The sequence below is a fragment of the Monopterus albus genome, unplaced genomic scaffold, assembly GCF_001952655.1.
Source record: "Monopterus albus unplaced genomic scaffold, M_albus_1.0 scaffold96.1, whole genome shotgun sequence".
Taxonomy (NCBI): Eukaryota; Metazoa; Chordata; class Actinopteri; order Synbranchiformes; family Synbranchidae; genus Monopterus; species Monopterus albus.
This window is the reverse complement of record NW_018127976.1, coordinates 913417-929784: the sequence shown is the minus strand read 5'-3', so window position 1 is coordinate 929784 and position 16368 is coordinate 913417. Positions and strand designations below refer to the sequence as shown.

General features: G+C 40.8%; 1 protein-coding gene across 2 annotated transcripts in view; it reads left to right on the top strand.

Annotated features, from left to right (window-relative positions):
- Positions 1-8300: 8300 nt before the first annotated feature.
- Positions 8301-16368, top strand: part of wdr45b (WD repeat domain 45B) — a 58783-nt gene continuing 50715 nt past the window's right edge. Inside the window, exon 1 of one of the 2 annotated variants that reach the window (XM_020608940.1) lies at positions 8301-8512. In XM_020608940.1, the coding sequence (XP_020464596.1) occupies positions 8446-8512 (67 nt within the window). In that variant the 5' untranslated portion in view covers positions 8301-8445. The remainder of the gene's footprint in view (positions 8513-16368) is intronic. The other variant, XM_020608939.1, reaches the window with a different exon arrangement.

Below are 16368 nucleotides of genomic sequence, written 5' to 3'. Positions count from 1 at the left end.
ATTAATCATGCCTCACAGTTGCCATTAACACTGAAAACGTGTTTTCTTCCGAGGAGTCATGGCAGAGAGAACATAGATCACTCGCTCACTCAGACATTGTTAGATAGTCTGCCCACTTCTCTCTGGTCCTCTGGTCCTACAGATGTGGGACTTCTCCATGTGGAGCCTATCATCATATGTCTACATGCTGGGGCGGTACCAGTGTACAGAGCTCAGTATCCACTGAAGCCTGACCAAATTAGTGGTATCCAAAACAGAATTAAAGGGCTTTTGCAAGCTGGAGTTTTAATTCCTACTTCTATTCCTTGGAACACACCTATAAATCCGGTGCCTAAGGCTGGGAAACCTGACTACAGGATGGTTCATGACCTTCGATCTGTAAACAAACTTGTAGTCCCTACAAGCTATGCCACTCCAAATCCTTACACCTTGCTCAATGTTATAAGCTCATCACACAAGTTTTTCACATGCATTGATCTGGCAAATGCCTTTTTCTCTGTGCTACTGCACCCTGACTCACGTGATTTGTTTGCTTTCATGTATCAGGGACAACAATTTACCTACCGGTGGCTGCCGCAGGGTTTCATTGACTCCCTCTCCATCTTTAACCACGTTTTTGCAAAACTTGAAGGATCTCTCACTTCCACCTGGGGTCACTTTGTTACAATATGTTGATGACCTTTTGTTAGCAGCTCCTGACTCAGGAACCATTATGACAGCCACTGATTCCTTGCTGTCACTGTGGTGTAATTCTAATACCATAACATGACTCTTATTGTGAAGGGCAGGCTCTTATTTTGTAGTTTGCATTCAGGAAGCTATTGTATTTTCAGTCAGGAAGTGTTACTGAGAGCGTTTGCCGTGAGCTCACGTTTGGGTTAAACAATCCTTATGAATCCTGTTTCAGTTTGCTACATGAGGCATTGGCAGTAAGTGAATTTGTTTGTAAACTTATTGATTAACATTTTAACAGATATATTGATTACTATTTTAACAGATATATTGATTACTATTTGATTTCTAAAGCACTTGCAGCAGTTATTGGAATTAGAGCAAGCGTTGTTGCTACCAAAGCAGGTGGCAATTATTAAGTGCAAGGGACATCAGAAAACAGAGAATCTGACAAACAGAGATAATAATGCGGCTGATTTGGCTGCCAAAGTAGCAGATGGATATCAGGTAGCTCAGGGAGCTATGAAAGGGATCCAAGACCTAAGGGGGACCTAAGCTCAGTACAGACAGGATCCAGACCTAAGGGGTCAGAGTTTAAGGAGCCTGGTACAGGCACTCGGGACCCAGGAGGTCCAGCTCAGGGAGCTAAACAGATGAATCAAGACCCTGCAGAAGGGGGTCATGTTTGTGAGACAGAGTTGGGCTTGCAGACTATCAGGGAAATACAGAATAAAGCTGCTCCTACTGAAAAGCAGGCGTGGCTAGGCAAAGGAGCGTCTAAGGATCAGACGGGACTGTGGAGAAACCACGAAGGTAAAATAGTAGCCCCGGCAGGACTACTTAGTTTGCTGTGTCAAGAGGCGCACAGTAGAGGACACTGTGCAAGCTCCAAGATTAATAGTCTGATCTCTCAAAATTGGTGGCATCTGCATTTGAGGGATATCACCAAGTACTCTGTTGCAACATGTGAGACATGTAATCAGTTCAACCCCAGAGCCACGCTGAAGGCGGGGCTAGGGGGATTTCCAGTTCCAGATGTTCCCTGAAAAGAGATTGTTGTTGATTTCACAAATATGGGAGCTGGCAAAAGAGTTGAAGGAAAACATTATTTACTTGTCTGTGTGGATCCGTTTTCCAAATGGGTAGAGGCTGTACCCATGAAAACAGAGACAGGTAAAGAGGTAATCAAGTGGCTCACTAGGAAAGTGATCCCCGGTTTGGGGTACCTGAGATTATCAAATCTTATAATGGAACACACTTCTCAAATGATGATCTACGTCTGGTTGAGCAGATGTTTGGGATAAAACATAAGTTTGGGGCTGTCTATCATGCAGCCTCTCAAGGGCTTGTTGAGTGTGCAAACAGAACTATAAAAGAAGGGCTCGTGAAAGTCTGCGCAGACACCAACTTAACCTGGGTTGAAGCTCTACCTATTGTATTTTTCAACCTCAGGTCCACTCCGAATGCGACGCTTAATGTAATCCCACATGAAATCTTGACAGGGAGAAAGATACCCTGTCCTCTAACTGTTATGCCTAGAGATTCAACACCTCTTCTTTTGCAGCATGCTGACATGAGTGAGTATGGCAGACGATTGAACAACGAGGTGATGAGTGTCTCTGAACAGGTTGTCGAAATCCTGCGCAGGGACCAACCTGTGGAACCAACACCAGCTGCAGTGGACAGCTGGGTCTATCGAAAAGTGCATAAACTTCACTGGTCAGAACCACGTAGGAAAGGACCCTACAGGGTAGCAGAAGCTACCACACACTGTGTTAAACTGTGGCTCACGGAGAACAAGTTTTAGGTAACTGGATGCATAAGACAAATTGTTCTCCAGCTGAAGATCCAGCTGGACGGACAGTGAATGATGATTTAAGAACCTCATCACCTGAGTTGATATACAATCCTGTAGAACTAGAGCCACAGTTAGAAGAGGACCTACACTAGTGTAATATCTATCAGAGAACAAAAAACATTGACAGGGACAGCAGACAAAATACCTAGTCTGACAAGTTTAGGCAGTTGTCCTGGTATGGTTCTCTGTGTACTGGGCCTCATTAGCCTAGTTATAGTGGTACCCATATTGTGGTGGAAAACAAGGTCCCACATACACAGTGAGAAAAGAGCTAGTGTCCTGATTCCACCCGAGTTGTTTTTTAATTTGGGTAAAACTTCCACTGTAATGGTAGACGCATGTAACATTCTTGACTGCTCTGGGTGGCCTCAGCAAGAGCAATTAAGACAGTTTGATAAATACATTTGTATACTGTCCTATGTCCAGTTTAATATGCGGTCATTATTTCGTTCTAAGTTCTGTGCTTATTGGGGGGATATAGGATGGAACACTGGACCTGCATCTTGAGGATACTGACCGACTGAGGCTCAGAAACATTTATGTGAGGGCAAGACCTTGTTAGATTGGCTATCTATAGTCAAGGGAACAGCCCCTGATAATTGTAAGTTAAATCAATGTAATCCTTTGTACATAACACTTCAAGACCCCTGTTTGACAGATAACGGCCACATGTTTGTACTCGGGGCTTATGTTTCAGGTGCCGATCCTTTAGGGGAATTCACAATAATTGTGCGAACCAATTCGAGCTATAACCATAGTCTGTATGATTTATACACTCGTGATGGCTCTAAAAAAGATGACACACTACACTCCTACTTCATCTGATCTGCAGAAAAAATTAGTGATAGAAACAGGATTTGTGCAAAAAATTATTGGCTTGAATGGGTTCAAAATGCAGCACGTCAAGTGTTAACACCTCTTGTGTTGTATGTGCAGGATCTTGTCCTGCTTTGCTTACAGTGCCTTCTCTCTTATCTGATGCTAATTATACACACTGCATATGACTGAGAACCCTAGTACACCAGCCTACAGAGATTTGGAAATTTATGACCCATTGGCACCTAGAGATGCAGTACCTCCAATCTTTACTGCAGTCAAAAATAATTATACTTCTGTAACCAAAATTAATGCAACAGGAACTAATCTAGGTACCATTTCCTCAGATTGGTACACCATTACATTAAATCTCACCACATGGGCCAATGCAACACGCTTGACTTTTGCCAGATCTGATGTGTATTGGTATTGTGGTGGACATAGACTGCTTAATACTCTCCCTCCTGACTGGTTTGGTACTTGTACAATGATATCACTTATAGCACCAGTTACCCTGGGAAATGCTTCTGTATTAGATATACTGTCAGGATCTAGTCATCCCCTTAAGGAACACTGTTCAAAACAGCAGGACATATTTGATCCAGCTAAATTCTCACCCACTTACGTATATTGATAATAGGTGTCCCATGTGGTGTTCCTGATGAATATAAATTAGTTGATCAGGTGGCTGTAGGTTTTGAGTCTGCCCTCTTCTGGTGGGTAACCATAAATAAAAATGTAGATCAAATAAATTATGTCCATTTTAATGTTAAGCGTCTCACTAATCTTACCAGAGATTTAGTTGTTGGATTTCAGTAGCAACTGGCAGCCACTTCTCTTATGTCATATCAAAACAGATTGGCTTTAGACTTCATTTTGGCCAAAAAAGGGGGTGTTTGTACTATGATTGGACAACAGTGTTGTACTTACAGTACAGTACAGTAAAACTAAATTTATGGTATTTGGGAATCGTAGACTAGATAACGAACTTCGATTGAAAATTGGGGGAACTAATATAGAACAAGTATATGAAATCAAATTTCTAGGTGTCATAGTGGATGACAAATTTTCCTGGAAATCTCATATCAGACATATTCAGCATAAAATAGCAAAAAATATATCGATATTGGCAAGGGTTAGATATATTTTGGACGGGAGAGCACTACGGAGTCTGTATTCTTCATTGCACTTACCATACTTAGAGTATGGCGTTGAAAACTGGGGAAACACATACAAAAGCTCACTTCAACCATTGTATATATTACAAAAAAGAGCGATAAGAATTGTGCATAAGATGGGATATAGGGATCACACCAATGCAGCTTTCATACAGTCTAAATTGTTAAAATATTTGGATATAGTGGGATATAAGACTGCTGTGTTTATGTAAAAAGCCAGGAAAAATGTATTACCTGGTGGAATTCATTCATTCATAATTTAAGGGGTCAGTTAAATTTTAAAATTCATGCTATATGTACAACCAAAAAAAGATTCTGTATTTCCATAAGTGGTGTAAAACTATGGAATAATTTAAATGTGGACATAAAAAATAGTACTAGAATTGATGAGTTTAAACATAAGTACAAAGGGATGTGTCAATCAAGATACATGCAAGAACAGGTTTAATGACTAATCAGATGGAACATTGTGGGTGTGGGGTAAGAATGTTAGCACTCTGTAATAATTCTTTAGTATATTACTTGTGTGGTGTAGAAGATAATTATCTATGAATGTAATTATGTAGAATGTTAACACTCTGTAATAATTCTGTAGTATATTATTGGTGTGGTGTAGAGGATAATTTTTTATGTAGAGATATTGCTTAGGACTTAAAAGTTGTAAGATGATGTCATGGGGTAGGACTAGATAAGTCTAATTTCTTCCTACTCCGTTCAAGCATGTACTAGGTATAAGTAAATTGATATTTCTTGACTGCTCTGGGTGGCCTCAGCAAGAGCAATTAAGACAGTTTGATAAATACATTTGTATACTGTCCTATGTCCAGTTTAATATGCGGTCATTATTTCGTTCTAAGTTCTGTGCTTATTGGGGGGATATAGGATGGAACACTGGACCTGCATCTTGAGGATACTGACCGACTGAGGCTCAGAAACATTTATGTGAGGGCAAGACCTTGTTAGATTGGCTATCTATAGTCAAGGGAACAGCCCCTGATAATTGTAAGTTAAATCAATGTAATCCTTTGTACATAACACTTCAAGACCCCTGTTTGACAGATAACGGCCACATGTTTGTACTCGGGGCTTATGTTTCAGGTGCCGATCCTTTAGGGGAATTCACAATAATTGTGCGAACCAATTCGAGCTATAACCATAGTCTGTATGATTTATACACTCGTGATGGCTCTAAAAAAGATGACACACTACACTCCTACTTCATCTGATCTGCAGAAAAAATTAGTGATAGAAACAGGATTTGTGCAAAAAATTATTGGCTTGAATGGGTTCAAAATGCAGCACGTCAAGTGTTAACACCTCTTGTGTTGTATGTGCAGGATCTTGTCCTGCTTTGCTTACAGTGCCTTCTCTCTTATCTGATGCTAATTATACACACTGCATATGACTGAGAACCCTAGTACACCAGCCTACAGAGATTTGGAAATTTATGACCCATTGGCACCTAGAGATGCAGTACCTCCAATCTTTACTGCAGTCAAAAATAATTATACTTCTGTAACCAAAATTAATGCAACAGGAACTAATCTAGGTACCATTTCCTCAGATTGGTACACCATTACATTAAATCTCACCACATGGGCCAATGCAACACGCTTGACTTTTGCCAGATCTGATGTGTATTGGTATTGTGGTGGACATAGACTGCTTAATACTCTCCCTCCTGACTGGTTTGGTACTTGTACAATGATATCACTTATAGCACCAGTTACCCTGGGAAATGCTTCTGTATTAGATATACTGTCAGGATCTAGTCATCCCCTTAAGGAACACTGTTCAAAACAGCAGGACATATTTGATCCAGCTAAATTCTCACCCACTTACGTATATTGATAATAGGTGTCCCATGTGGTGTTCCTGATGAATATAAATTAGTTGATCAGGTGGCTGTAGGTTTTGAGTCTGCCCTCTTCTGGTGGGTAACCATAAATAAAAATGTAGATCAAATAAATTATGTCCATTTTAATGTTCAGCGTCTTACTAATCTTACCAGAGATTTAGCTGTTGGGTTTCAGGAGCAACTGGCAGCCACTTCTCTTATGTTGTATCAGAACAGATTGGCATTAGACTTCATTCTGGCTGGAAAAGGGGGTGTTTGTACTTACATTCCTAATAACACTGCTCCTGATGGCTCCAATGCTAGGGCCCTGACAGAGTTAAAAATTTTATCAGAAGAGATGGTTGAACATTCAAGAATTCAAAATTACATAGATGATTGGTTTGAAAAATTTTTTGGCAAGTGGAAAAATTTATTGTTTTTTTTTGCTTACATCTTTTGTAGCAGCAGTTACTTTGCTGACCCTGTGTGGATGCGGCTGCATCCCCTGCATTAGGCATCTTTGTCTAAAGTGTATCACCACTGCCATTGATAATAGATACCCATTGACTCCTGCCTATGAGATGGTTCAATACCAATCTCTATGGGAAACCATGCCCATGATCTCACTCACTGAGCCCGGTGAGTCTGAGATTGAAGAAAACCCCTTGGATGGGGAAGAAGACCGTGACCTCCCTACATATTATTGCTAAGGGTTAACACATACCCACATATATTCTTGCATACACATATGTGGTGTGGACTCATAGGTGTGTGATTGATTTTGATTATTGAGTAGAATTTTGTGTTAAATGTGTGATACTGGAAGATGATCTTTAGTCTCCAGCATAATGGATTCCTCCTGCAAATGTTATGATTAACCAATGATTGTTTGCTACATGTTGTTTAGACATTTCCACGTTTTTGTCTGAAATATGTGATAATTGCAATGAATACTCAGCTTTCACATAGAAGCTTACATATTGGACCACAGCAACGAAGACCAGCTTACATGCTATTATTTTATGTTATTATTTCAGATTTTTGCCCTAGGTACTCAGCTCTGGGCTTTCCCTGGAGGGGGTGGAAAGGGGGGCCTCTCCCCTCCTTGGATGCCTAATCTGGGGACAACAGGGACATTTAATTTAGGTTGACATGATAAAAATCGTGTCAAAAGGGGGAATTTGTTAGAAATTAGTAAATCTGTCAGATAATTATTAGACATTAATGTGTTGAATCAAATGTTTTAGTAATGCAATTTAGTAAGAATTAAAGTCTGCTCTAGTCTGCTCTGTTTCAAGGTTGACAGATAGAATGTTGATTCTGAAAAGTGTACCTTGACACCAATTGTTTTCTTGTATTAATCCTGTGTTAGACTATTATGTCTGAATGTTTTAGTTATGCACCACATGACAAAACACACACATTGAAATTTTTCATTTTGTTATGGATAGTGCTCGAAACATGTGGAGCATAAGATAAGAGATGGAGCCGTCGGACTGACTCCATCTCAGGATGTTTTGTAATATTTTTGTGTAAGGGGTTAGCCCAAAATTTATAAATGTATTCGGTGTGGCCAGAACCCCTCCCTCTTTGTAATTTTTACTTTTGGTTTAAAATAAATCAGCATTAAATGAAGAAAGACGGACTCCTTCGTCATTCAGATCTGTCCAATAAAAGAACTGGGGTATAACAACTAATATATCACTAGAGGGTCTTTTGGGCAGCAAGTGTAAGACAACATATAGAGTTGTTATTAGTTATTTATCAGATATGGGTATTTTGGATAGACTGTAGTAGTTTATGCAGTTCTAAGAATTTTTTTTTAAGTATTCCTACAGCGCTATTAGCGTTCCACACTCCAGCCCAGCAGGTGGCGGTAATGCACCTTAAGTTGGCTTGCAAACCACCAATAAACACCAGAAGAAGAAGAAGGAGGAGGCGGCTGGCTACAACGTAATGTTGCTCCAAACAGTGGTTTTCTTTCTTCCTGGTTAGCAAACTCCTGAGATGGTTAACTCACCAGACAGCAGCAGTTAAATTAAGCTTGTTAGCGTTATCTGGCATTTGGTTCTTCAGTCAAAATAATGAATTTATTACCGTCTAATCCCCACGGGAATGGGCTCCTTTATGCTGGATTTAACCAGGATCACGGTAAGAAGAGTCACTTATTTTTTTCCTCCAAATGCTAATTGTCAGCGTCGTGGATGCTAAGCTAAGGTTGCTAAGCCGATGCCTTTCCAGAAAATAAATTTACCATAACGTTATCTGACAGTAACAACTTTACACTTCTATACTTGACCTTAATGACAACACTATTGCGCCACTGTTACCCCAGCATCATTTAAAGAGCGTATATAGGTATCTACTGGTGTAACTTGGGTGAACGAGTGTTAAGATAACAGAAGACAGATAACAGCTGAATTTCCATTCATGTGCCTTGCTTACCACAACAGCTAAATAGCTAAAGCTAGCATTAGGAAGCTCGGTAACAGCTACCAACGCCAGGTTTGGGCCAATTTTACGTTAACCACTACCGAGATAAACCAGTCTTTTATTAGGTTGTCAGGCTTCAGAAGTAAAAATATTTTGTTAATAAGTAACGTTAGTGTTACATAGTAAAACGCCGCCCTCTTCAATGTCCTCAACTCCACACCCACACTTTTACCCAAGCCGTAAAGTTATTGTTATATTTTATCAGAAAAACAAGGGTATTGCTCTAAGTGTTCCGCGCGGGTCGCCGCCAAAACACGTGTAGAAATTCCCAGGGGGCGCTGTACAACATGGCGTAGCTACAATGCTAATGATGCTAGCAGTAGATAGCAAATTTTACGTGTTGGAGGTTTAGGCCTTTTATTTATTTTTTTTTTACGTTCTTGTTAACGGCACTTGTATGCTGATATTTTCCTATATGGGTTGTCTTTATCTCGACATGAGGATCATATTGTACAGTTTGGGAAAATTCAGAGCATTGGTTACATATTGTAACTGGGATTTTATGAGTATAGGCACAGCCAGGGTGAAACAGTGGTTGGCTATGTGCACAGAGGTCAGCATAACGAGTCAAAATTTGGACTCTTGGCGCATCCTTGCTCAGTTCTGTGCACAGTGCACTACATTCAAAATAACGGCGTTTTTCTGCTGTAGTGTGAATACACCATAACTCATCCATCCATCCTTTATCTATACCACTTATCCTGAAGAGGGTCGCAGGGTGCTGGAGCCAGTCCCAGCTAACATTGGGTGAGAGACCCGGTACATCCTGGACAGGTCACCAGTCTGTCACAGGGCTGACACTTGGACAACCACACACTCACTCCTGTTGGCAATTTAGTGTCAGCAATCAACCTAAACTGCATATTTTTATACTGTGGGAGGATGCCGGAGTACCCAGAGAGAACCCACGCAGGTACAGGGAGAACATGCAAACTGCACACAGAAAGGCACCGGGTCGGTCAGAGTTTAAAATCAGAACTTTCTTGCTGTGAGGCGACAGTGCTGATCACTGTGCTACCATGCCGCACTACTCCATAACTCAGTGACATAGTGCTGCTATCTAGCTGTGTCAGAAGTAGGGGCATCTCTCCCTCTAACACGATTTGATATGTAGCTTGATACATATTAGATTAGATACAAAAATGATACAGTAAAATTTGTAACAAGACATTTCAGTGTGATTTCGATTCAACAGATGTAATTTTAATTTAGCTTTTATTTTAAAGAATATACAATATACAGTGGTGGAAAGATGAAGCCTTGTTGAAGTAAGTTTCCACCCATTTGAAGCAAAAATAGTTCGTGACAAAGTTTCAAGTACCCATGAAACAACCTAGTGGTGAAAAGAATGTACCACAGGAGTTTGTTGAAATAGGCTGAAGCAGTGCAACCCACCCTCGTGTTTGTTATAGGGAATGGGTTAAATGATTGAGAACATTTCTTCAAAATATGAAGGGAATCCCATGTCATTTATAATATTATTACCTCTCTCTGTAAAATGGGATTTATTGACTAAAACGTATTCACACTGCGTGTTTTGTGTAGCAAACACAGTTCCCATTAAACCTCCTTAACACACTTGGTGTGCCAAGCATCACTGCCGTCCTTGACTATCACTGAGAGTGTCAGTGATGCATAGTAGAAATGGAATCCTGTGCAGGGATACTGCTGTTAGCGTTAGAAAGTGTACAGCAGAGCCAGAACTAAGGAGTCAGCTGTTTGTTTGCTTTTACATTGAGCTGACCAGGGGCCCGTTTCAAGAAGGAGGTTTAACAAACTCAGAGTTCAAACCTGAACTCTGAGTTGACTTACACAGAGTTGGAAAACTTGGAGTTTTCGGTTTCAGAACAGCTGAAAAGAGTTGGTTTAATCAACTCTGAGTAGTTTGACTCAGAGTTAGGCGCGTGCCACGCGACTATAAAAAGCCCTGAACAATGGAGTGAAGACACTATGAGTCACCATGGCAACAGGACCAAGCAAAAATAGGTCTGGGTTTTTTACCCGACAGAAATGGATGTGCTACTACAAGCATATAGTGACTACGAGCCCACATTTCGTAAAAAAAAAAGCAACACGGTTGCAGCGGTGAAAAAGAAAGTCAATGCGTATGTTTACATTTTAATCATACAGTGTTCAGTGTAAGTAATTACTAAATAATGTTAGTATTGTTATTATTTGTCACTTGTAAAGTAAGGAATGGTTCTTAATTCTTCAATAATTGAATGAGTAACTTCAGTAATTGCATAAAATACCGATTTTTGTACGAATTAAAAGTGCAGTTTTATGTCTACCCTTTCTTAAAATTCCTATTGTGGTTGATATGGGATTTGTAAAGTAATGATTAATAAATAATCCAATACGTTTTATGGAGAGTAATTATTACATTAATCAAAATACTTTTTTAAAAATTGACCCAACACTGATGTAATAATATAAGAATTGAATTTTAATTTTCATAGAGGTGCATGGATGGGAATATGTGTCCCATCAATGCATCCAACCACATTAGGAAATCCTGAAGGGGATTCTAATTATTAGTTTATTTCCAGAGGTCACAGCAAGATGTTATTAACTGATCATCATTTTTCAGATTAGCCTTACTGAAACGAATTCAATACCACTAACCTGCAATCCTGTGAAACTCCTCTTTAATGACTCTGAGGGGTTTGTGCCCAGGAAACACAACAAAAATTCACAGAAAGCGCTTGAGGGTGAGGCACACTTTCCGAACTATTCTACATACTGTGGCCTTACTAATGGGCTCTGCATCCCCGATGCAAACTGCCATTTGCAACAAATCGTAACGCAACACAAAGCAGCTGCTCGGATGTAAGAGCACGGCCACGATGGGTGATGTGTCTGATGTATGGGTGGATAAGATTATTGATATATGTTATGGACTCTCTAGACAAACGGTACCGCTCAAATAAAAATACATGGGGATATGACAAAAAATCAACTCGTGCCCTCAATATCCTCTCCCGACGTAAATGCAATTCCCTGAAAATTAATACAGCGTCCTCATCTACAGGATCCTCTATGAATGGACACGCCATTTTGGTCTCTGCGTGACGGAAACGTGTGCAATCTATGAATGCACTGAAGGATTAAATGAGGTATTAAACACCTTTCACTTTAAAAAAGGGCGGAGACCCGGAGGAAACTGAGTTTCCCGAACAAAACCTGCTCCCAACCAGGTTAGGTTCACAGAGTAAGTTGCCATAGTAACTGACTCCGAGTTTAGATTACCTCTCTTTTTGAAACGGGTTTAACTTACCCCGCTTTCACGGGTTTAAGTTACCTCCGTTTCTGGAACTGAAAACTCAGAGTTTTCCTCATTTCGGGGTTAACAAACTCAGAGTTTCAACAAAACCTCCTTCTTGAAACGGGCCCCAGGTTCTCTACCTCAGTCACACAAGCTATAGTCATTGCCAACAATATTGGCACCCCTGGTTTTCTGTCAGATAACATACCACTGTTCCGAGAAAGTTGTTGCAATCACAAATCCTTTGGTAATCTCATGTTTATTTTATTTTGTTTGCATAGGAATAATGTTTGAATTCTCACTGATCCCAATATGACCCCAGAAACACACACACACTTAACTGGCCTACATAAGAGTGTGTGTGCCCGCATGTGCAAGTGAAGATACAGGCAGGATCAGTTTGACTGTGAGGTCGCGCTTCTACAGTACACTTGACAAATATTTTGATAATTGTTTAGAGAAATATCTAATCACATTTTTTCCCCACAGTTAACTCATAATAACACTTTTTAAATTTATTTTAAACAGTGGTGGAAAGTAACTAATTTTACTCAAGTACAATTTTGAGGTATCTGTACTTTAGTATTTTCATTTTGTTACTTTGACTTCATTTTAAAGGCAAATATTCTTTTTACTTTGCTACATTTATAACTTCAGTTACTAGTTACTTTTCATAACCAGAATAATACAAAAAGTACAGTATATGATCTTATTGATCTATGATAGAGTCACAATCAGCCCAACAGTAATTCAAATTAATTGTATACAAGCTAGTTGTATACAATTGTATGCAACTGACATTGTGTTCAAAAAAAGATGAAAGGGGGAGCTGTGCACAGACGGTCATGGTTGTCCGGAACCGAGGCAGCCACAAACGCCTCCCCATAAATAGTAGCACAAAAACTAAAGACACTTTAAACAGTGAGTGAAAAGAAATGTAATAAAAATATAATGGGAACACTAAGATAATGTATGCTACATCGGAGTTGTATGTGCAGTAGTCAGCAATGGGTGTGCAATTATGCATGTGCAACTGAGCATGTAAACAGTACAGGTGGAATTACATAAAGTAATTCCTGATTGTAAACTGCTGTCAGCTGTTTGGAGTCTGATGGCAGTTGGTTTGAGTTTGTCAGTCTAGAAGTCCTGCATTTCAAACTTCTAAACCTCTGGTCTGAGGGTAGAGGTGTGAACAGTTCATGCTGGGGGTGGGTGGGGTCTTTGAGGATGAGGTAGCTTTCCTGCGAGCTCTGCGGTGGTAGAAGCTCTGCAGTGAGGGCAGTGGAGTCCTGGTTATCTTCTCCCCAGTCTTGACCACTCTCTGCAGGCACTTGCGGTCCATAGCAGTAGTGCTGCCATACCAAACGGTGATGGAGCTGGTCAAAATGCTCTTGACAATGCAGCTGTAGAAGTTGCTGAGGATCCTAGGCAACATGCCAAACCTCCTCAGCGTCCTCAGGAAGTACAGCTGCTGTTGGGCCTTCTTGAGCAGTTGTGTGGTGTTGTGTCCAAGTGAGGTCCTCACTGATGTGGATGCCAAGGTATTTAAAGCTGCTCACCCTCTCCACTTCAAGGTCGCGGATGAACAGTGGCTGATGAGATCTCCTCTCCTTCATCTTGTCTGTGTTGAGGGTGAGGTTATTGTCCCTGCACCATGACACCAGACCGACCACCTCCCTCCTGTAGGCTGCTTTGTCCCCGCCAGTGATGTGACCTATCACTGCGGTGTCATCTGCAAACTTTAGGATGATGTTGTCTTTCTGGATGGGACTGAGGACACATCCCTGTGCTGTGCCAACATTTGTAGTGATGCTGGCTGAAGTCCTGCTGCCAATCCTGACAGACTGGGGCTTGCCAGTCACAAAGCGTGGTGTGCAGACCTAGTGTGGACAGTTTGTGGGGGGTAACCGTGTTGAAAGTCGAGCTGTAATCAATAAAGAGTATCCTGATGTAGGAGTCTCTTTTTTCCAGGTGAGAAAGGGAATAATGAAGTGCAGCAGCAATAGCGTTTGAGGTGGCCCTGTTGGGCTGCTAGGCATACTGCAGGGGACCAAGGGTGTCTGGTATCCTGCTCTGAATGTGGACCAGCCCTACTCTCTCAAAAGTAATAAGTACAGTGCCTTGCGAAAGTATTCGGCCCCCTTGAACTCTGCGACCTGTTGCCACATTTCAGGCTTCAAACATAAAGATATAAAACTGTAATTTTTTGTGAAGAATCAACAACAAGTGGGACACAATCATGAAGTGGAACGAAATTTATTGGATATTTCAAACGTTTTTAACAAATAAAAAACTGAAAAATTGGGCGTGCAAAATTATTCAGCCCCCTTAAGTTAATACTTTGTAGCGCCACCTTTTGCTGCGATTACAGCTGTAAGTCACTTGGGGTATGTCTCTATCAGTTTTGCACATCAAGAGACTGAAATTTTTGCCCATTCCGCCTTGCAAAACAGCTCGAGCTCAGTGAGGTTGGATAGAGAGCGTTTGTGAACAGCAGTTTTCAGTTCTTCCCACAGATTCTCGATTGGATTCAGGTCTGGACTTTGACTTGGCCATTCTAACACCTGGATATGTTTATTTGTGAACCATTCCATTGTAGATTTTGCTTTATGTCTTGGATCATTGTCTTGTTGGAAGACAAATCTCCGTCCCAGTCTCAGGTCTGTTGCAGACTCCATCAGGTTTCCTTCCAAAATGGTCCTGTATTTGGCTCCATCCATCTTCCCATCAATTTTAACCATCTTCCCTGCCCCTGCTGAAGAAAAGCAGGCCCAAACCATGATGCTGCCACCACCATGTTTGACAGTGGGGATGGTGTGTTCAAGGTGATGAGCTGTGTTGCTTTTACGCCAAACATAACGTTTTGCATTGTTGCCAAAAAGTTCGATTTTGGTTTCATCTGACCAGAGCACCTTCTTCCACATGTTTGGTGCGTCTCCCAGGTGGCTTGTGGCAAACTTTAAACGACACTTTTTATGGATATCTTTAAGAAATGGCTTTCTTCTTGCCACTCTTCCATAAAGGCCAGATTTGTGCAGTATACGACTGATTGTTGTCCTATGGACAGAGTCTCCCACCTCAGCTGTAGATCTCTGCAGTTCATCCAGAGTGATCATGGGCCTCTTGGCTGCATCTCTGATCAGTCTTCTCCTTGTATGAGCTGAAAGTTTAGAGGGACGGCCAGGTCTTGGTAGATTTGCAGTGGTCTGATACTCCTTCCATTTCAATATTATCGCTTGCACAGTGCTCCTTGGGATGTTTAAAGCTTGGGAAATCTTTTTGTATCCAAATCCGGCTTTAAACTTCTCCACAACAGTATCTCGGACCTGCCTGGTGTGTTCCTTGTTCTTCATGATGCTCTCTGCGCTTTAAACGGACCTCTGAGACTATCACAGTGCAGGTGCATTTATACGGAGACTTGATTACACACAGGTGGATTCTATTTATCATCATTAGTCATTTAGGTCAACATTGGATCATTCAGAGATCCTCACTGAACTTCTGGAGAGAGTTTGCTGCACTGAAAGTAAAGGGGCTGAATAATTTTGCACGCCCAATTATTCAGTTTTTTATTTGTTAAAAAAGTTTGAAATATCCAATAAATTTCATTCCACTTCATGATTGTGTCCCACTTGTTGTTGATTCTTCACAAAAAATTACAGTTTTATATCTTTATGTTTGAAGCCTGAAATGTGGCAAAAGGTCGCAAAGTTCAAGGGGGCCGAATACTTTCGCAAGGCACTGTATAAAGCACTTGAACACAGCCGAGGCCAACAAAGTGCTTAACATAAGATACAATTCAAAACATCTAAAAACGTGACAACTACAATATTAAAATACCAATAAAATAACATAAAAGAACCAACATAGCAAAATAACAAAATACTATCAACCAAAACTCAGCCCAAACAGAGTCTCATAGCATATCAAACGCCAAAGCATACAAGTGAGTCTTCAAGTAAGTTTTAAAAATAGCCAACGAGGCGGCCTGCCTGATGTAAAGGGGCAGCGCATTCCATAGCTTAGGAGCCACAATGGAAAACGCTCTGTCCCCTCTGAGTTTACGCCTGGCCCACGGTACCTCAAGCAAGAGCTGGTCAGCTGATCTGAGGCACCGAGAGGGACTATAAGGAAATAAAAGCTCAGCAAGATACAATGGAGCAAGACCATTCAAAGACTTAAAAACAAATAAAAGAATCTTAAAATGAATCCTGAAAGACACTGGAAGCCAATGAAGGGATGCCAAAAT